General features: G+C 57.8%; 2 protein-coding genes across 2 annotated transcripts; one reads left to right on the forward strand and one right to left on the reverse strand.

Annotated features, from left to right (window-relative positions):
* Positions 1-5,232: 5,232 nt before the first annotated feature.
* TRNP1 (TMF1 regulated nuclear protein 1) lies at positions 5,233-5,925 on the forward strand. Its single transcript, XM_040979765.1, has one exon. The coding sequence runs from the start codon at positions 5,233-5,235 to the stop codon at positions 5,923-5,925; it is 693 nt and encodes a 230-aa protein (XP_040835699.1).
* A 6,445-nt stretch (positions 5,926-12,370) lies between these two features.
* On the reverse strand, positions 12,371-20,744 carry TENT5B (terminal nucleotidyltransferase 5B). The gene is made up of 3 exons (XM_040979737.1): positions 20,661-20,744; positions 20,225-20,575; positions 12,371-14,273 (listed from the first exon to the last, which is right to left on the reverse strand). Exons 1-3 carry the CDS (start codon positions 20,742-20,744, stop codon positions 13,239-13,241), a joined length of 1,470 nt encoding a protein of 489 aa, XP_040835671.1. The 3' UTR covers positions 12,371-13,238.
* Between the last annotated feature and the right edge of the window lie 321 nt (positions 20,745-21,065).

Genomic DNA, 21,065 nt, shown 5'->3' on the forward strand with positions numbered 1-21,065 from the left:
TTTATCGTGAACAGAAGTCCCAGCCTTTTATTCTGGGAAGAATAACTGGGACACATTTTCAACACAAGAAAAATTAACAACAAAGAAAGACTGAGCTCTCTGGATGAAGCTGTGGGACAGCTGGCAGCAGGTGAGCCTTCATGGGGACCAGATCTCGTTAAGGCCTAACTGATGGAGAAGCTCTAACAGGAGGATGGAGAGAAAGAGGAGGTGCTGAGGAGGGAGTGAGAGAATGGGAGGTGTTGAATCAGGTGGGTCTAGAGTGCAGGGGCCTGGAGAGGTGGGGAGGGGTGAGGGGAGGCTGTTGGAGAAAGAAGAGCAGGAGGCCGGGCCCTGCTTGGGTTATTTTCAGAGCTGCTATCTTTGTCTGCATCTGCTAAATTATTAAACTGAGATCATATCCTAGAGGGTGCCAGGCCAGGTAGCCAGGAAGAGACAGAAAGGGAGGGGGCAGTCTTCTAGGCTGAGATGGAAAAGGACACCTTGGGCCTTGACCGCTGCCTCACCCCATGCCCATCAGAGGGAAGGGACCCCGCTGGAGCCTTGCCCTACCCACCATCTCCAACCCCCGGGTTCCTGTCGGCGTCTGCTTTCTTGGGGTGGAGAGAGACAAACTGACCAGTGCTCCGGAACCTGATCCTGTCTGGGCTGCCTCTTCCTGCAGGGTCTGTGATGCAGATCACAGGCTTGGGACGCAGAGCTTGCATCGGGCCGTGTCCTTGTCCATGTCACAGGCATCTCCAGTCCCATTTCCCAGATGAGGATCCTGATGTTTAGAGAAGAAAGTTGTATTTCCTCAAGGTTGCACAGAAAGGCAAGGATTTCAAACACTTGATTATCTGGTTTCAGATCCTGCCCTCTCTTTAGTATTTTAAAAAATATTTTACTGTTTTCTTTGTTTTCCAGCTTTTCTAAAATAGAACTGTGCATATTTTATAAAAATGTTACTTTCTTTGGGGGGGTGGATGGGAAGAGATCATTACCCCTCCCTTTAGTTCTCTCTTTTTTTTTTTAAGATTTATTTTATTTTTATTGGAAAGGCGGATATACAAAGAGGAGAGACAGAGAGGAAGATCTTCCGTCCGATGATTCACTCCCCAAGTGAGCGCAACGGCTGATGCTATGCCGATCCAAAGCCAGGAGCCTCTTCCGGGTCTCCCACGTGGGTGCAGGGTCCCAAAGCTTTGGGCCATCCTCGACTGCTTTCCCAGGCCACAAGCAGGGAGCTGGATGGGAAGAGGGGCTGCCGGGATTAGAACCAGCGCCCATATGGGATCCCGGGCGTGCAAGGTGAGGACTTTAACCACTGCGCCACCGCGCCGGGCCCTAGTTCTCTTTTTTATTTTTTAGCACTTTTTATTTTTTAAATATTTGAAAGGTAGCAAAAGAGAAGAGAGAGAGAGAGATTCTTCCATCTGCTGATTCACTCTCCCGCTGTGGCCCTGGATGAAGCCAGGAGCCAGGAGCTTGGAGCTTCATCCAGCTCTCCCACGTGGGTGGAGAGGCCCACGCACTTGGACCTTCTTCTGCTGGAGCTAGATCAGAAGTAGAGTAGCTGGGATAGGGACCAATGCCCATATGGGATGCCACAGGTGCTGGGCTAACATGCTATGCTACACACTGGCTCTGCTCAGAGAAGCGTCCATGCCCTCCAGGGCTGCTGGATGGCGCGGACACAGTTCCTGGCAGCCCTGGAGTAAGGACAAGGACCCCGGTAATCTGACTCTCCAGAGGCCATGTCCACCATCCTCAGCGAGAGTGGCACCCGTGTGAGGAAGCCACACAACCTCAATGAGCTGGTCTGTCCCCCACACCAACCCTGTTTTTGTTATTAAATTCATTATGGAAAAAAAAAAAGAAAAACTACAGCAATTCATAGAGTTAACAAATGTATTTCCTGGGATCTGGTGTTGTGGGACAGGGAATTAAACTGCCACCTGCACCTGCAGTGTTAGCATCCCATGTGAGTGCCAGTTTGAGTCCTGGCTGCTTTACTCTGACCCAGCTCCCTGCTATGTCCCTGGGAAACCAGGGCACAATGGACCAAATACTTGGGTCCCTACCACCCACGTGGGAGACCTGGATAGAGTTACTGGCTCCGGGCTTCTGCATGGCTCTGCCCTGCCTATCGTGGCTACTTGGAGAGCACACTGGTACCTGGACTCTTACTCTCTTCCCCTAATTGCCTGCCTTTTAAGTAAACATATATATTTATGAAGAATGTATTCCTCATGCTAATTGTCTTTGCCAGGGTGACTATGCACTAGCAGCCAGGGTGCTGTGGCCCTGTTTTTTTCCTGGGATGTGGCACTCAGCTAAGGAAGTGAGCAGAAGCCAAACTTGTATCACCGCTGGTCCTTGGCACACAGTGTCCTGTCCAGACTCCTCCTCCCTTCCACCCACCCACTTTGCATGCTTCGGATCTCAGTTTAAATGTCACCTCCTACAGGACACTCTCTGGATCCCCTCCTGCTCCATCTGGGCCCAGGGCTGCTCTTGGTGGCTCACCAGGGCAAACCCCACTAAATTATGAGATTCACCCAGGGCAGGGCCTCTCTGTTCCAGAAGTGAATCCAGGGGAGGGGAGCAACAAATTGTTGACTGAGTGAAATAAAAGAGTGGGGCCCAGCACGGTAGCCTAGCAGCTAAAATCCTTGCCTTGCATGCACCCAGAACCCATTTAGGGCACCAGTTCTAATCCTGGCTACCCCATTTCCCATCCAGCTCTCTGCTTACGGCCTGGGAAAGCAGTTGAGGATGACCCACCGCCTTGAGACCCTGCACCCATGTGGGAGACCCGGAAAGAAGCTCTTGGCTCCTGGCTTCGAATAGGCTCAGTTCTGGCCGTTGTGGCCACTTGCGGAGTGAATCAACAGACGGAAGATCTTCCTCTCTGTCTCTTCACTGCATATCTGACTTTGCAATAAAACAATGAAAATCTTAAAAAAAAGAGAGAAATAAAAACTGAATGAGTAAGGGGACTCCTATTCCTAGAAGTGTGCTATGTCTCATTCAAACAAATGTTTATCGACTGCCTGATGGGGTCAATCCATCTACATCCTATCCGGGAGCCCTAGTGACGAGGAAAGCCAGGGCAGGGGACAGGACCGTTACTCACTAAACCTACAAATAACTACATGCACCCATGCCTTGTGGGAAACACCACAGAGCAGTGGAGCAGGGGACATTGCTGGAGAATAGTAGAAGGATGATCTGCAGGTGCGCCAGACCTGTGTTAAAACCCTTCCCTGGGGGCTTGTGCCGTGGCGCTGTGAGTGAAGCTGCAATTGGCACCAGCACTCCATATGGGTGTCGATTCCAGTCCCAGGTGCTTTATCTCTGACCCAGCTTTCCCTGCCTGGGAAACCAGCAGAGGATGGTTCTAATGCTTGTGTCTCTGCACTCACGTGGGAGTCCTGGATCTGCTCAGCTCTGGCCGTTGCAAACCTTTGGGGAGCAAACCAGGGGATGGAAGACCTCGTCTCTATCTCTTCCTCTCTGCAACTCTGCCTTTCAAATACATAAAATAAATCTCAAAAAAAAAAAAAATCTTGCCTGGCCACCTCCCTGCTGCGGAATGGCCCTCTAGCCTTGGGAATCGTGTGAGGGCGTCCATTCACTTGGGGAACATGTTGAGTCTTTTCCCCCTGGAGCAGTTTCTTGCTGAGGTGAGGGGAGTGTGTGGGGTGAGATGGGGAGAGCGGCTGGGATCCTGAACTGATCAGGTTTTGGGAACATGCGGATGATGGGTTAGGGGTTAATGTGGCTCCTCTCTCCCTCCCTTCCTCCCCCAGGAGTTGGGAGCAGGTGATCTATCTGACAAGGCAAAACACCTGCCCAAGCCTTCCCTGAGATGGGCGGGGCCCCTGCCAGGAGAGGACTCAGAGGGGGACGACTGGAAGCAGACAACACCTTTCAGCAGAGCATTCCTCCTGGCGTGGGGTGGAGTGGGGGGCGGGGACCCTTCCGGAGCGTCCACTGTGAGCCTCCGGCCCCTGTCTGCAGGGAGATCCCCCCCCTTTCCTGGAGCCCCAGCATTTTCACTGCTCACCCTCGCCAGACCTCTCCCCCTCCCCATCTTAAGCCCCCATCAGTGGTCACTGGGTACCCTCCCTCTTCCCCCTTCTCCTGTAAGCCCTCCTCCCTTCCTCCTGGCTGAGCCGGGCGCCCCCTCCCTGTTCCCGGCTGAGCCTCTCTGGAGCCAAGCTGTCTCGCCCACGTGTCCCTGTCACTCAGTCTAAGGCACCTGAAAGCCCTCAGAACGCGGGGGCGGGCTGAGGCTCTGTTCTTAGCTTCACCGGGTGATGGCGGCTCCCCCATCGACCTCGCGCTCAACGTGGGGCGATGGTCACCCTGCCCTCGCTTATCCTGTGCAGGTGGCAGCCCAGTAGCTTCTTCCTCTAGGTCCTGGGGCCCACCCATCTCGAAGACTTCCCATTCCTGCTGGCACTTTCAAGCTCAAGGAGGCTGAGGCAGGCCCATGGCGCCAGGACCTGTGTTTGGGAAAGGTGTGGCAAGGGTCCCGGGTGTTGCAAGTCAAGCGGACAGGGCAGAGTCCTAACCATGTGGGAAGGCAACACCAGAGCCCAGAGAGGCCTTGGCTAGCTGGCCGGGCGCCAACCCTGGGCAAACCTTCGTTACCCTTTCTGGGGCTGTTTTTCCTCTTTGTGGGGAAAGCATGGGGACACCTGCGGGGAGGGGCACACACGGAAGAAAGAACTGGGCATTCTGGGGCTCCCCTAGGAGACCACTGACTTCCGCAGGGCTCAGCTGCTCGGCACGGGTTTGTTCGGCTCCAGGTGCAACTAACCTGGCCGGGTACTCCCCTCTTCTCCCCGTGTGATGTGAAGGGTGTGAAGGGGCACAGCCCATGGGGTCAGGCTTCCGGAGCTGGAGCGCAGGCTGTCGCTGTCACGCTGTGGGGCCTCGAGCAAAGCCGAGTCCCACGTGGAGCCTGGATGTCACGATTCCCAGGCACCGGAACGGGGCCCAGGACCAGGCATCTGCAGGGCTGGGGAAGGCATCCTCCCATGCCTGGGGCTGGGGGGCAGGTGCCGGGCATGCTCGCCGCTGATTGGCTGCGTTGCCCATCGCTCCGCCTCGTGCTCTATAAGTCGCGCGGGCGGCGGGCGCGGCGCCGGCGTGCGGGTCTGCGGCCACCTTATTCCGATTGCTGATTGTCCGTCTGCCCGCGCGCGGACGACACAGGCGCAGACCTCCGGGGACCGGGGGATGCCGGGCTGCCGCATCAGTGCCTGCGGCCCGGGGGCCCAGGAAGGGCCGGCAGAACCCGGGTCCCCGCCGCCGCCACCCCGGGAGTCCCTGCCATCTCCCCAGCTCCCGCCGCCCCCAACTCCGACCTTGACCCCGGCGTCATCGCAGCCCGAAGCGGCCCAGGGGTCTGCAGCAGGCGCGGCCGAGGGGCAGGAGCTGCAGCGCTGGCGCCAGGGCCCTAGCGCGGGCGCGGGGGTCACCGGGCCGGCAGGGAGCGCGAGCGGCGGCCCGGGCACAGCGGCGGCGGCGGGGCCGGGGGGTCGCGCGCTGGAGCTGGCCGAAGCAAGGAGGCGGCTGCTGGAGGTGGAGGGCCGCCGGCGCCTGGTGTCGGAGCTGGAAAGCCGCGTACTGCAGCTGCACCGGGTCTTCCTGGCGGCCGAGCTACGCCTGGCGCACCGCGCCGAGAGCCTGGGCCGCTTGAGCGGCGGCGTGGCGCAGGCCGAGCTCTACCTGGCAGCGCACGGGTCGCGCCTCAAGAAGGGCTCCCGCCGCGGCCGCCGGGGCCGCCCGCCAGCGCTGCTCGCCTCGGCGCTCGGCCTGGGTAGCTGCGTGCCCTGGGGAGCCGGGCGCCTGCGGCGAGGACACGGCCCAGAGCCCGAGTCGCCCTTCCGCCGCAGCCCGCCCCGCGGACCCGCCTCTCCCCAGCGCTGATCCCAAGCACCCCGACCCCTGGCCACCCGGCACGGCCCATCGCCGAGGCACCGACGGACGCCTCTATGGAGGGATGGACGGCGGAGTCACCGGCGCGGATGACCAAGCCGACCACCGGAGGACAGGGCTCAGGAAAGGAGGTGGTGGTGCGGACGTTAGCGACTGGTGCGTTCGAAAGGCGGGGCGGTGGGGGTGCAGGGCCCGGAAGCGCCCTTCCCTGGGTCCCTAATAAAGCTACTCACCTCTGTCCGACCCCCCCACCTCCCATTAGAGACTTAGTTAGACGGTGAGAATTGGGGATGCCCGGCTCCCAGGAGGAACGCGTGGCAAACTTGGGCGCGCTGGAGCCCGCTGTACGGACACTGCACCGGCCTTCCCTGTCCTGATTCCTGGGGCTGCCAAAAAGTCTGGCCTCTGAGGCCTCCGCTTTCCAGCACAGTCCAACTCCCAACCTTGGAGAGGGCAGAATAATGAGAACCCGGGATGGGGTGGCGCCGGCTGGGGACTGCAGGACAGAGCCCCTGACGCTCTTCGGAGGAGATGGAGTCTCAGAGAGGTTGCTTAGATCACCTGGGTAACCAGGATGGAGAGTTTGGCACCTGCTGGCCTAGCCCCGCCCTCCCTTTGCCAACCTGTCTCTAGGATGGCTCTACCAGGGTTGGAGCCAGGTGACACCCTGTAAGGGGCCCCAAGGGGCAGGTATGGCATCAGCCTCCTGGAAGCGGGGAGGGGCTTAAAGGGCCAGACTTGAAATGAGAACTGCTTCTCTCCTGATGTCCTTTAGCCTTTCCCCCTCCTCCATCTGCAAGTGGCCTGGCTGTGGCTTTGCTGCTCATCAGAGCTCCCTGCAGCTTCTCTCATGCTGTGGCTTGCCAATTGGGTATCACAGCCGCCCCCCCCCGAAGGGCCGTGGGGCAGTGGACACAGGTGGAGCCAGGGGAGGCTTTCTTGGTCTTTCCATCATTCCCAAGGATGTCCACTGCTCTTGGCTCCTGTAGCTGAGAGCTGACCGAAAGACCACATCTTGTAGAGTATACGGGGGCTTTCCTGAGGGCGCAGGCCAGCGAGGGGCAGAGCGAGGGCCCAGGTCTGCGGGTGTCCTTCCCACGGTGCCCTGGGTAGGGGTGAGGGGGCAGCTGACCTCTGGCCACCATCCACGGGCTGAACTGAATTCCAGGGCGCTCCCCTCTCCCCGGCCTCCCTACCCTGACCCCTGAGCTGGGGTGTGTGTGTGGGGGGGAGGGAGGTTGCCCAGAGAGGGTCTGGAGATCCAGGGGGACGGAGGATGATACATTAAAGGAGCTCAGGCCACAGTGCTGGACCCCAGCCAGGACTGCTGGGTTTCTGGGTTGCCTGGGGGGGTGCTTCGTCCATTTAGCTAATGGCGTAAAGCACTCCAGGCCACCACAGTTGTGCTGTTGTATGGGATTTGTTGATAATCAGCTTTCTCCCAATGTGGGGTTAGGGCAGGTGGGCAGAGAATTAGAGAAAGTGGAGTGGGTGTGTATTGTGGGGTCCATGGCACTTGGTCATGGGATCCTGTGCAGTATTGCCTCCTCTCTCTGGTGCAGTAGCCCAGGGTCAAGGTCAGAGCTTGCAACACTCAGTGACTTGAACCCCAGCTCTGGCACACTGCCCTGCTGCCAGCTCTCCTTCCCTTCCCTGCCCGGTCCAGCCAGGACTCCCGCAGGAACGCCTGCCAGAGAGGGTCTGGATACATTTCCTCCTACGGATGGAACAGGAGCTGCCACCTTCCTTCAGGCAGCTCTCCCTGGTGTCATCATGGTGCTTGGTCCTGGGCAGTAGGTGTTGGCTGGAGCGCTGTTCTTAGGCCTTTACTGCCTGCTTCAGCTCCTTGGCAGGGGACGGGACCCTCTTCTGCCCCCATGACTTCAGCCCCCAACACTGCGGATTATGTGGAGAGATCTTGGGGGACCTGGGCATTGAGGACGTAGATGGTCACCAGTCAATCTGGGATCTCAGCAAAGGAAAAAGGAACAAGCCAGTTTGACTCTGCCCTCTGCGCTGCCCCAGCAGTGTGTGGCTGCCGCCGCCAGAGGGCAGTGCGGGATGCTTTGGGGGACCTGGGGGCGTGGCCCGGAGCAGGTTCGATTCCCCGCCCCGTAGTCCTTCCCGGAATTTACACTGTGAGGATCTGGCAGAACCAACGGGTCGCGGTGTCCAGGGGACCCGCGTGGAGAAGGGGCCAGAGGCGGTGAAGGTCTTTCTGGAAGGGCTTCCTGAAAGAGGCTGCCACGTGGGAGCTCTAGTAGCCTTGGTGCCGACGGGCAACCTAACAAGGAGGCTGCTGCGACCCGAGCCACTGTGTCCGCGAGGCTCCCAGATCCTCACAGCCCCGTGTCGGGAGACCGCCTCAGACCCCAGGCCTCCTTCCAACTGAAGGAGGGAAACCTCGGAGATTCTTAACCCATGTGTTCCCCTAGCTTGGCCATGCAGGAGCAGGCTCAGTGGAGATCCCTACGCCTTAGGCTGTGAGAGCTTGCTTGGTAGGAGTGGGGCGGGGGCGTGGGAATTTCTCTCAGGCTATGCATAGCGCTGTTTGTCAGTTCCGGGCAGATCCTGGAGGGAAGCCAGAAGGGGGACCCTCTGCTCCATTCCCCTCAGAGTCTGGGCATACCCTCCCTGTGGATCTGTGCGGGTGGGGAAGGGTCACCCGAGGTTTCAGTCCCTGGGGAAGTTGGGGGGAGGCAAGCTTTCCTGTTTCTTAACCAGTCTCTTCTTTGTGTTTTTGTTCTGTGCTTTGGGCCAGAGCTAGGGGGAGCCCAGCTTGGTGTTAGGGCAGCGGGTGGGCGATGCGGAGGTGGTGGGGAGAGTCCGTCAGAGTCCTGGGCAGCAGGGGCCTGGGCCAGGCCTGTGTGCCAAACCCTGGCTGGTCCAGCACATCATTGCCATATCTGGAATCCCTAGACCGTCTCCCCCCACCCCCAGCAGCCCTGGGGAACTCCATAAGGGGAAGGGGGCGGGGCAAGCCTTTCCTCCCGGAACATTCCATTCCAGCTGCTCAGACCAGTGGGGATCCCAGCCAAGGACCGAAGCCCCAGGGAACCTGTGCCAGTGGATCCTGGGCCACTGCCGCACCACCCTGGGGAGAAAGTGCATGTGGATGGGTGGATGGGGGCAGGTGGCTGGGAGAAAAGCTATTCAAGCCCTGGGAATGCTTCTTTTCAGCTCCTCCGAGCTTCCACACCGTGGACCTGGACTCCAACGCTGGGACTCTGCGCCTTCCCTGGGTACCTCCTCCAGGAAGACTTCCAGAATTGGCTTTATACAAGCTTGACACTCTCCTCACGGGAGATCTCGCTTCACAGGGGCTGGGGAGTTCTCATCTCAGTGCCATATGTGCAGGTGCACTTGACTTTGGGGTGTACCCTGAGATGCAATCTGATGGTGTAGGAGCATGGCAGATATTTCCCGTCCTTACATGAAAAGGCTTTGGAAACAAACTGGCCGTGGCACAGCTCGAGTCCCCCTGCTTTGGTGGCTGTCACTGCCTGGGTGGATGCCATGTGGTGGTGCCCAAGTCCTGTAGGAGAGAGGACTGAGGCTTGAGAGATCCCATTTCCCCCACCCACTGCCCTGTTCTCTCCTGTAGGGGTACAGCTCTCCCCGCCCCCCACCCTGCCCCATGCACCTGCTGGCTCCCTAGGGAAGGGAAGGGGCAACGGCTACCCTAACTTTCTGTGTCCAGTTGTATTCCAGGCTTAGGGTGGAAAGGAAGGAGCTCCTGGAGTCCCGCTCAGGACATGTAGAACCGCATACGGGAATGTATCTCAGTGCAGCCCCCAACACACGTGTTCAGGAAAAATAAACCCCCCCACATGGTGAGGCGGACAGGCGTGTGTTCCGGGCTGCTTCACTTTGCGTCCTTGCCGGTCATAGTTCCTGAGGTTGCCAGTTCTGTGAGCAGTTTCTGTTGGGTTGGCATGGGCGAACTGGGCCTGTCACCATGTGCCCATGAGTCTCCCCATGACCTACCCTTCCCAGGAAGTCTTCCCGGTCAGTGTGCACCTGCCTGGATTGGTGGCCCTGGCCCAGCTGGTCATCAGGGTCCCTGCGGCAGACTGGATACATTCCAGCTGGTAAGTATAAGAAAGAATCGGTGGGGCTTAGGAAACTGACCAGGGTGGGCCACAGTGGGCAGCCTGAGGGCTGGTCTGCAGGGCCAAGGGCAGCAGCTGTGAGGCCAGGCTAGTGTCTCATGGGGCCAGGAAGCCTGGTGGCAGCCAGGTTGGGTGGTGGCTGGGCGGGGCGAATAAATACAGGCTTCCTCCACTCTCCTGCTGGGGCCAGGAACAAGGGAGTCATTGATGCCCCATCCTTCCATGACAGCCTCCCCAGCTCTCAGAGCAGAAGGGCAGAGAGGGGACCCCACGGGGCCTGGCTGGAAGAATGCAGGACAGAGCTAACTTCTGCCTGTCTGGCTTCTGCTGGTCTCCAGTTCCTATTCCTGATTCCTGCCTGTACTGACATCCCCACCAGTGGGAGAACAGTGTCATTCCTTGAGTCAGTGTTTGCGTCACGCCTAGCAACACCGCACCCCTCCCAAACACCCACAGGCAAGCAGGGGCCACCCTAGGCCCCAGATGGTCACCACAAGCTGTGGCTGCTGTCACACGGGGCCCCTGTCTTGCAAAGTGACAAAATGTCATGGTCGTGTTGAATACACCACATCTGCACAGAGAGCAGATGACGTACAGCTCAGCCAGACACCCTCTGGCACCCGTATTGTCCCACTGACGCACCTGGCAAGCGCATGAACCTTTATGGATGACTTCCCCAGCCCAGAACACCTTCCCCTGACATCTGCATGGCTGGCTTCCCACCACCTTTAAGGCTTTGCCCAACGGTGTTACCTTGTGATGAGGCAGGTGCTCGCCAACTTCTATACTGCACTGGGGAATCCCTGGGCCTTCAGGCTGCTTGCGGCTGGCCTCGTAGGCACTATGGACACACATGCACCGCATGGGCTTCCCTCCTAAATCAAACACATCCAGCTGAAGCCCACTCCCCACCTGGGCCACCTGAACCTGTTACAGTTAGGTCATGAACTACTCTTATGTTCAGACACGAATGGCCAGATAGAGAGGTGAGAGGCACAGAGCCCTAGCTGGTGGGCACAGCGCAGGTGGCAGGTGCTGGTTTTGGTCATCTAGTAGAGAAAGCAGTTCCACCAGCCCTTCCAGCAGCAGGAGGTACTGGGGGTGGGGTGCCTCCTCTTGTTTATCCTACCCTGGCTGCAATCATCCAAGCCACCACTTCTGAGGCCCCTAATGAGGCTGACTGTGTAAAGGGCTTTGCCATCCCTGGATCAAAGAGGCAGGGCAAACAATGGGCAGCGTCCAGGGTGCCTACTGATGCCCTGAGGCAAGTGCCCTGGCACAGCCCCAGCCAGGCTTGGAAGAGACACTGCCCGCTCCAGAGGACCTGCCTGGGGTGAGCCAAAGCCACCTGAGCTCTGGGGGACTCAAATCCCCTTCTCAGCTGCTCTATTTGTTTTTATTTGGAAGGCAGAGTGACAGGGGCTGGCACCATGATATAGTAGGCTAGGCTTCTGCCTACAGTGCCAGCATCCCATATAAGCACTGGCTCTAGTTCCTGCTGCTCCACTTGCCATCCAGCACCCTGCTTGTGGCTTGCAAAAGCAATGAAGAATGGCTCAGGTCCTTGGACTCCTGCACTCATGTGGGAAACCCAGAAAAAGCATTTGGCTCCTGGCTCCAGATCAGCTCAGCTTTGGCCATTGTGGCCACTTAGGGAGTAAACTAGAAATAAAGTAAATCTTTAGAAAAAAAAAAAGGCAGAATGACAGATGTTCATCTCTTGGTTCACTCCCCTAATGTCTACAACAGCCAGGGCTGGGCCAGGGGCCCGAGCCAGGAGCCTGGAACTCCATCTGGTTCTTCCCTGTGGGTGGCAGGGGCCCAAGTGCTCAAACTTTCACTGCAGCCTCCCAGGACCATGTGAGCAGACATCTGGATCATAGCTGAGGTGCTTGGTAGGACTTGACCCTGACATTGCCGCACGAGATGTGGGCAATTTACTGCTACTCAAACTTCTGCCCCTTTAGCTACCGTTTCTGGACGGGGAATGGTCCAGATTCACCCACCTGCTCCCTAGAGAGAGATGGGGCGACCAAGGTCTGGGTCAATTACAAGGCAGCTGAGTGGGATAGGAGGAGTAGCTGGCTGGGTCTGACTGGGGCTGTTAGGAGTCCAGACAGAAAACACTGCCACTCACTGTTCCCCAGGAGGTGGATACAAAATACACACAGACTCAAGCTCCTGGGGCTGGTACTTAGGGCAGCAGGAGCAACCCCCTGCCACAGTCCAGGCCTCTGGGAACTCTGTCGCTCAAATGCACCCCACCTGTCTACATACAACACAAGCCAGGCTCACCCTGGGGAAGAGCTTCTGTAGCTCCCAGAGCCACCCCAGCTCCTTTCTCTCCTGGGAGAACGCAGGGTGCCAGGCTCAGTGTAGACAGTGTTTATTGGCAGGTGCTAAGAGTGCAAAACAACAACAAATCCAGGGGGATGGAAGAGGAGGTGGGTGGGGACAGAGTCCCTTCCCTCATGTGAGAGCCCCATACCCCAGCTGGGGAGGGGAGGCGCAGGGGACTGCCACCCCAGCACCTCCCACAGAACCAGCTTGAGGCGGCACAGGGGAAACCCACCCCAGTTTACTTGGTGCCTCAATCCAGCCCCTTCCAGGTCTTGAGGTATGCCTTTCAGGAGTCTCTCCCCATTCCTCCCCAAACCTGTGCGTCAGCTTCCCTCAGTTTCCCTCTCCAGTGATTAGCCAGGTTGGACCACCATGGGGCCCTGTTAGTGAGGCAGCCTCCTTCCCTGCCCCGCCAAGTGAGCAGTCCCCATCATGCTGGGGGCAGGGAGTGTGGGTTGCAGGCCTTGGGAGCACGGCTTTTGGCCAGAAGACCCTTTAGAGATGGGGGCATATCCACACCCTCCACCCCTGCTGTGCCTGGAGGCTACCTCCCTCCCAGACTTGCTTTTCCTCCGGAAGCCTAACAATTTCCAAGACAAAAAGCTCCTGGATCTCACCCTGATCCAGAAGTGAGGCAATCACCAAAGGATCTTCTCCACTCAGAATGGCAAAGGGGCTTTAGCCTGTCCCTGTCCACCCCAAAGCCTTGCTGGGGGGAGTTCTACTGAAAGCCGGCCCCTGCAGTAGGGCTGGGTGTACAGTCTGTCTGTCCCTGGTCCCATCATCCTCCACCCACTCCTGAGGGCCCCATACCATCCGGCAAGGCCTGGTGTCCTCTGCCCAGGGTGTGAGTCAGTTACAGGGCAACCAGGTAGGGTAGGAGTGAGCCCGAGCCAGCAGCGGCTGCATGGGGGTCACGGGGGTCACGTAATAATTGATGGTGGTCGGTAAGAGTCCGTCTGGGCGGGGAGAGCTCCAAGCCAGTGCAGCAGCAGCGGCTGGGCCCTGCTCCGCCAGCGCCTGGAGCGCCAACGCGGCGATGAGGCCCAGCGTCTGGCGGCGCTCGTGGTTCATGAGGCACACGGTGCTCTCGTTGACCACACGGTGCAGTGTCACGAGGCAGGCGTAGCGGCGTGGGGCGTCGGCAGCGCCACCACCGAAGTGGGCCTCCAGGTAGCGCTCGAGCGTGCGCTGCTGCTCAGCCAGGTCCGGGAAGTCGATGAAGAAGCGTGAGCACATGTAGCGCTGCAAGGCGCGCACGTCGGGGCGCGGCCTTGGCCGGAAGCCGCGCACCAGCAGGTGGCAGTACTTGAGCAGGCCGCCGCCACGGATCTCCTCCGGGTTGTGCGTGGCGATGACGCGGTGCCGCAGGTGCTCCAGGGCTTCATTGAAGTCCCCGTACAGGCTTTCGCCCATCACAGTCGGGTGGAAGGCCTCGGACATGGGCGTAGACGAGCACTGGCCAAAGAGCAGCAGCGAGTCCAGGACGATCTGGAAGGAGTCCACACTGAACTCAAACTGGCGCCTCACCGAGTCCACGAATTTGAGCTCCACGTTCTTGCCGCTCTTGTTGGACAACGAGATGAGGCTCCAGCGGTCTGTGTCCGTGCACACCTTGACCAGCTTCTGTACGTAAGCCTCCTTGAGGGTCACGGGTGTGATCTTGGCGCGGCTCACACCAGTCGGCAGGAAGTCCAGTAGGCAGGCCAGCACCACGGCCTTGGTCAGCTGGAAGGAAGCCTCGCTGCGCAGATCCACCCGGAACACCAGGTCCAGGTCCTTGTAACCGAGGCCACTCTCAGGGTGCAGGACGTGGCTGGCAGCTGAGCCATGGAGTCGCACGCTGTGCACTCGCAGCCCCTGCGCCTCCAGGTTGTTGCGGACCACCTGCGGAGAGGAGGGCATGAGCACAGGTACCAGGAGCCCTCTGGGGACCTGCATGCGGAGGTCACAGCAGCACCCATCACCTGTGAACACTTAGCAGCCCCTGCAACTTTGCAAAGTCCTTTACCCTCGAATCCTCCATTGAGTGGAGGGATACCCAGAGTAACAACAATCATAGCAAACATGCATAGAATTTGCTAAGTGCCAGGTTAATCTGTCACTTTACACATATTACATTGGAAAGATAATACTAAAATTTTTGTTTTGGGGCCAGCAAGGTGGTACATCAGGCTAGTCCTCTGTGTGTTAGCTTTAACATCCCCTGTGGGTGGTTTGAGTCGTGGGTACTCCACTTCTGATCCAGCCTCCTGCTTGTGGCCTAGGAAAGCAACAGAGGATGGCTTGAGCCCTGGAGTTCCTGCACCTGCATGGGAAACCCCCAGGAAACTCCTATCTCTTGGTTTTGGAATGGCTAAGTTCTGGCCATTGCAACCATTTGGGGGAGTGAACCAGTCAGTGGAAGGAGACTGTTTTCTGTCTCTCCCTCTCTGCCTCTATAACTCTGACTTTCAAGTAAAATGAAAAACACTTCTTTTTTTTTTGTAAAGATTTATTTTTATTATATTTTTATTGGAAAGGCGGATATACAGAGAGGAGAGACAGAGAGGAAGATCTTCCGTCCGATAATTCACTCCCCAAGTGAGCGCAATGGCCGATGCTATGCCGGTCCAAAGCCAGGAGACTCTTCCGGGTCTCCCACGTGGGTGCAGGATCCCAAAGCTTTGGGCCGTCCTCGACTGCTTTCCCAGGCCACAAGCAGGGAGCTGGATGGGAAGAGGGGCTGCCGGGATAGAACCGGCACCCATATGGGATCCCAGGCGTGCAAGGCGAGGACCTTAACCACTGCGCCACCGCACCGGGCCCAACACCTCTTTTTTTTTTTAAATAAACATTTATTTTGTTGTAAAGAATGTTGGAATCCATGTGTAACTTTTGACATAATACATATTTCCATGAACTTTTCAACTACTCTCATATGTTAACATGTGAACTTGAGGCAGTGTGGTGGCACAGCAAATTAAGCCACTGTTTACGACACCTGAACCAACAGCTGAGTGCCAGTTGAGTCGTGGCCACTCTACTTTCCATCCAGCTCCCTGCTAATATGCCTGGAGTTGGTAGTTAGTGGACCGATTGTCCGGGCCCCTGCTGCCCTCGTGGAAGACCCAGATGAAGTTCTGACTCCTGGCTTCAACTGACCTGCCTTGATGTTGTGAAGTGGAAGGACATGTCCACTCTCTCTCTGTGAGTATATGTGTGTGTCACTCAGTTTTTCAGAAGATGAAAAATATTTTAAAAGAAAGATATAAATTCAGGACTGGCATTTGCAGGCTAAGCTCCACTTATAGTGCTGGCATCCCATATGAGCCCCAGTTCATGTCCTGGCCACTGTACTTCCAATCCAGCTCTCCGCTAATGCATCTGGGAAAGCAACAGAGGCTGGACCCAGTGCTTGGGACCCCTGGACTCACAAGGGAGACCTGGAAGAAGCTGCAGGCTCCTTCCTGGCTATAGGTTGGCCCAGCTCTGGTCATCATGGCCATTTGGGGAGTGAACCAGTGTATGGAAGACTAACATTCTCTCTCTCTAACTCTGCCTTTTATTTATTTTTTAATATATTTTTATTGGGAAGTCAGATATACAGAGAGGAGGAGAGACAGAGAGGAAGATCTTCTGTCCGATGATTCACTCTCCAAGTGACTGCAATGGCCGGTGCTGTGCTGATCTGAAGCCAGGAGCCAGGAACCTCCTCCAGGTCTCCCACATGGGTACAGAGTCCCAAGGCTTTGGGTTGTCCTTAACTGCTTTCCCAGGCCACAAGCAGGGAGCTGGATAGGAAGTGGAGCTTCCGGGATTAGAACTGGCGCCCATATGGAATCCCAGTGCATTCAAGGCGAGGACTTTAGCTGTGCTAGGCCACCGTGCTGAGCCCTAACTCTGCCTTTTGAACAGATGAAAATCAACCTTCAAAAACAGAAGGTTTGAAAAGTACAGTCATTATCATGACCACCTTGCAGATGGAGAATAGTACAGTGGGGCCAAGTAGCTGGCCCATAGCCGTGCAGCTGGAGGATGCAGAGTTGGGAGTTAAGCTTAGGGTCCATGCCCAACTCCCTCCATTAGTCTACCTCTCTGACCCTGCAAGAGGAACACAGGGCTTTGCACTGTGCACCGAGCTAACTGTCCAAGCACACTGGGACCTGCTTAGTGTTTCCCGTTCCTTGCCACATTAACCCTTACAACAAGTGCATGTTTCAGTGTCAGGATTCCAGTCGGCAGATGGGGCACAGGGAGGTTAAGGTTAAGAAACACTCCCAAGGTCCCAGAGTTGCTAGGCTGAGATGAGACCCCAGTTGGGTGGGGTTCACAAGTCTCTAGGTGTTAACTCATCTTAATTCATCTCTACAAGCCCTCAGGGAGGCAACAGGACCCACATGGGTAAGAAGAGGACTAAGGCTGGGAGGAGAGACCGTTCAGAGATGGCAAGGGTGGGAATTCAAAGTCAGACCCTTTCCACAACTGGGAAGGGGACTGAGTCAGGATTCCCCGCCAGGTGGGGAGAGACACCCCAGGGAACCCGCAAGGATTCTGGAACCTGTTGCTTAACTGCAGGCACCTCCCTGGGCAGGAGGCAGGGAGAAGACCCAAGCAGGGTTGGACATTTGGCTTTCTCAGCAACCCAAAAGTGCTTCACATCATCTCGAAAGTGACCAGGCAGCATTCCTGCTCACTGTGATTCTGCAACCTCCCCACGCTGCCAAGTCAGCGCCCCGCTCTGGGCCGGGCTGCCTGCCTCACCTCCCAGGGAATTACTTACTGCAAAGAATGCACCTGAATGCTGAGCAGGCAAGCTCAGTGGGGCAATCCTGAAGGGTGGCTCCTCCAGGAAGGCTTCCGGGAGGTTGAGGGAAGAGGCTATTATGGCAATAGGGTGGTGGCAAGCACAGGGAGGAGTAAGCGATTAGGCATCTCCTGAGTGCCAGGTGCTGGGCTGCACCTGAGTCCACCAGGGACACATCTGCTGATGTCCAGGTTATCAGTGGCTCAGAGGAAGGCACCTGTTTGGGGTCTTTGGCAGGTATCTTCAATGCCAGGTCCAGCTGTCTCCAAAGCATATTGCAGCCCCAGGATTGGAAGGAGCAGAGACTAGAGATACCATTGTTCCCAACCTCCTTGCCTTTGATACTTTCACAGTGAGGCTAACCCTCAAAGTCCTGAGACTCAGAGCTGGAGCAGCTGGTGGGGTTAAGGGTGCCTCGGTCAGCCAGCCAGGGTCAATTACTGCAATCCAGCCTGGAGACTTCTCTTTCATACCATCAGCTGATATGTGGGCCAATGAGAGAAGCCAATGACCTTGGTCCAAGCACCCTACAGACCTACAGAACAGACTAGCTCCCTCCCCAAGTGCTGTTAGAGCTGACAGAACCTCACTCGGTGCCAGTACCGGCTCCTAAGCCAGCCGGTGCCCAACTTGGGACCTGGCATTTGGCTTGATGACTAGGTAGAAGTGCTCTTGCTGAGCCCCTGCATCACAGGCAGCTGTGTCAGCCAGCCAGTGGCTGTTGTCTCCTAGGTGTGACAACAGCCAGTTTGGCAGGTGATCCCCAGATACTACCACGCCCCAGGACTGTGGGGCAGCTTGGCGCCTCCTGAATCAGACTTTCCAGTCACGGAGGGGGCAGGGATTGCACCCTCCTTTCTCCTGTGCCAAGGTCCTTCTCTGAACCATCTACTCGGGAGCTGCTGTGAGACCCAGCAGGGAGGGAAACAGACCGGCTGTTAGCCCGCCAGCAGGCTTGTGCAACTCGCATACAGTACCACCTAATGCAGGCCTGCTGGCTGCAGCTGGAGATCAGGCTATGCAGCTAGATGCCCTGCTCCGAAAAGACAGAGACTTGCCCAAAGTCACAGGGCCAGTTGGGAGCCAGGCTTAGTTAGAACCAAGCTTGGCAGAACCACAGGTAAGAGGGCTCTGGGGCGAGTCCTTAGCCCAGTGTCAGCAAGAATGATGTCTCTGGCTGCTGAGATGGTTGCTGTAGGCAAATCCTTGTGAGGCAGAGGGGAAGAAAGCTCTCAGGTCCTGGGCTATGGAAAGGCTCAGCATTGGTGAGAAGCCGGAAGGCAGTAACCAGCACCCCTCATCACCCTGCCAATGCCCCAAATACACTCCTCTGCCTCCCTTCTCTTTTTCCCTATCCCAATCAGTTTCAGGGTCCTGCCAGGAGACAGGTGTTCCCTCCTGTGGGGGCAGCTCTTCCCTATGGCTTTGGAACCAGAAAGGTGCTGGAGAGCCATTCCCATTGAGCAAATGGTGACAAGGAGCCCAGCAAAGCAAACTGCCAAAGGCCTGAGCCCTGAATGCAAACACCCAACATTCTAGACCAGTTCCCAAGCTGAGCAGATGGTTCGCTGCTCTGTGGTCCCCCCTGCCCTGGGTCCAGGAGGAAGTGGTTCCCACTGTCGCCATCCCACTGTAGTCAGTGCCTGTGGACCTGTGGTCTGTGCCACCTGGCTGTAAGTGCCTAGTCACATCTGCATCCCTGGTGTCCCCAACAGGGCCTGGCACCAAGCATGCCCTGATAAGAGGCAGATCTTCCTGAGCAGCACACAGGCCTCTCCTCAGGATCGCTGGACCTACATCCCTGTGGAGGGGGCTGCCAGGCTGGGCTCTGCCTTGCTTGTCCTCTGGGGGCCGCAGTCCTGGAAGTCTAGCAGCTGGGCCCCGGGCTGGACAAATCTGTCATCACCCAGATGACAGCGGGCAGCTCAGGAATGCCTCAGCGGCGGCGGGCAGCATTGGGGTGCGGTGAGTCAGGCCCGGGGAATCCGCCTCTGCCTCCACCCCCTCTGGCTGGGTTCCTTGTTCATGAGGAAAGGAGGGGGCAGGGGAGAAATCCCCCTTTAAGCCCCTTCCCTTGTTCCCGGAGGCTCCTGTAGAGGGAGGCAGGGGCATGGTCTGCTTTACCTGGCATACTGGGTGGCCTCACCAGGAAGAGGGAGCCCTGGCTGGCAGCTCACACTGGCGCTCTCATGTGTCCATGGATGCCTCTGCCAGGGGACACCCCTGACACCTCAAAGTTGGGCTGGAAAGCCGGGGAAGGAGTGGGGAGGCCTTGCCTCCACGGCAACCTGTGCCCAGACCTGCAGCCCAGGGTTGGCTTGTCACCTTATTAGGCAATCTTAGGTAGCTCACTACTCCTCTGAAGGCCTGGCATAAGATGGGCACAGTAGACTCTGGCTTTGCAGAGTATGACAGTGCCGGGGCAACACAGATGAAAGAGCCGTGTTTGGGGTCACAGGGTTCGAGCAAGGGAAGAGTTAGAGCCTAAGAAAGAGCCATTCTCTTCCCTGGGATCGGGGTGGCGGGGGTGGGGGGAAAGCTGCTGCTGGATGAATCTCCTTCTGCCACCTCCACAGCTAAAAGAGGGAGGGGAGTGCCCATGGAGGGGATTTCTCCACCTAGACAGGCGAGCCAAAGACTATGGGAACACAAAGACAGATTCTGATTCTGGGATCTGGATGAGGTGAAGAGGATGGGGGGTGGGACTGAAAATTCTCCGGGACCCAAGCATGCACACCTACTTCCCCTTCTGTCCTCACCCAGGGCTTTCTGGTGGGCGGGGCGGCTCGTCTCAACATCCTGCCAAGTACCTCCCCCTCCTCCCCTCTCCCACCAGGGTCCACCGTGGTCGCAGCGGCAGGAAAAGCCAAGTGGGGAGAGATCCATCCGTGCAGCTCTGGTCTACCAGGGAAGAAGCCCTGTACACTATTTACAGCTCCAACCCCGTCTCTCGACTTCCCCAGCTTTTAGACGACCTCAGGTACCTCCCAGCCCAAACTGGCCTTGGGATGGAACCCCTAGCCCTCCTGCCCGCGCCCCCTCACCCCCTCACCTGCACGATCTGCCGTGGCTGCACGCTCAGCGTGGGGAAGTTGCCGCGCCCGTGAATGGGGATCGGCTCGCTTAGCAGCGCGTCCAGCCGCTTCACCTGTGGCCAGCTCAGCCTGCTCAGGTGCCGGCCGGGGGAGGCCGAAGAGGTCTCTGGGTCGGGGCCGCCGTCTGTTGGGACGGCCGGAGCCACCACCGAGGTCGCAGCAGCCGTCCCCTCCTGCGCAGCCGCCCCATCTCGGCTCTCAGCTCCACTCTCCGACAGCATCCTTCGCCCGTCCCCGGGACCCCGACGGTAGAAACCGGGGGGGGTGGGGTGGTTATACGGGGGAGGAGGGCAGCAAGAGCAGCCGGGCTAGGATCAAGGTCGGGATTGGGTAGAGGGGAGCGGAGATGCAGGGATGGGGCGGCAGCGACGGAAAGGCAAACCCAGGGCGCACCTCCGACAGCGACGACCCCCCCAACCCTAACGCCCAGAGATCCCGCTCCAGCTGACTCTTATAGGCCGCGGGCCACACGCCCATTGGCCCGGGCTGCTGTCACACAGCCAGAGCCGCCCCGCCCCTGCCATTGGCCAGCAGAGCTTTGCACGTGAGTCAGTTTTCCAGGGAGAGTCCGATTGGCTGGAAAGCACTCCCCTGTCCCGCCCTCCTTTACACGCTGACTTCTCTCTTCTGGTCTTTAAAGAACTTTTATTCATTGTGATTGGTCCGGGGGTGGAACTTAAAGGGACAGCGCCCTCCAGAGGCAGGCGGGAGGAAGAAGATTCCCCTACTGGAAGAAATTGAGAAACATCACTCTGCCTGGTGCTGGTCCTCCTCTCTCCAAGCAGCCAGGAGAGGTTG

Source organism: Ochotona curzoniae, unplaced genomic scaffold (genome assembly GCF_017591425.1).
Source record: "Ochotona curzoniae isolate NIBS_2020 unplaced genomic scaffold, NIBS_Ocur_1.0 contig_3255, whole genome shotgun sequence".
NCBI lineage: Eukaryota > Metazoa > Chordata > Mammalia > Lagomorpha > Ochotonidae > Ochotona > Ochotona curzoniae.

Excerpts from the sequence above, each read along its gene's own strand:
- TRNP1 (XM_040979765.1), top strand. The coding sequence starts at position 5,233 with ATGCCGGGCTGCCGCATCAGTGCCTGCGGCCCGGGGGCCCAGGAAGGG.
- TENT5B (XM_040979737.1), bottom strand. The coding sequence starts at position 20,744 with ATGGGCGTGTGGCCCGCGGCCTATAAGAGTCAGCTGGAGCGGGATCTC. Across the intron at positions 20,576-20,660 it reads GGGGGTCGTCGCTGTCGGAG|CCCGGCTGCTCTTGCTGCCC; the intron begins GTGCGCCCTGGG and ends CCTTGATCCTAG. Across the intron at positions 14,274-20,224 it reads AGCCACGGCAGATCGTGCAG|GTGGTCCGCAACAACCTGGA; the intron begins GTGAGGGGGTGA and ends TCCTCTCCGCAG.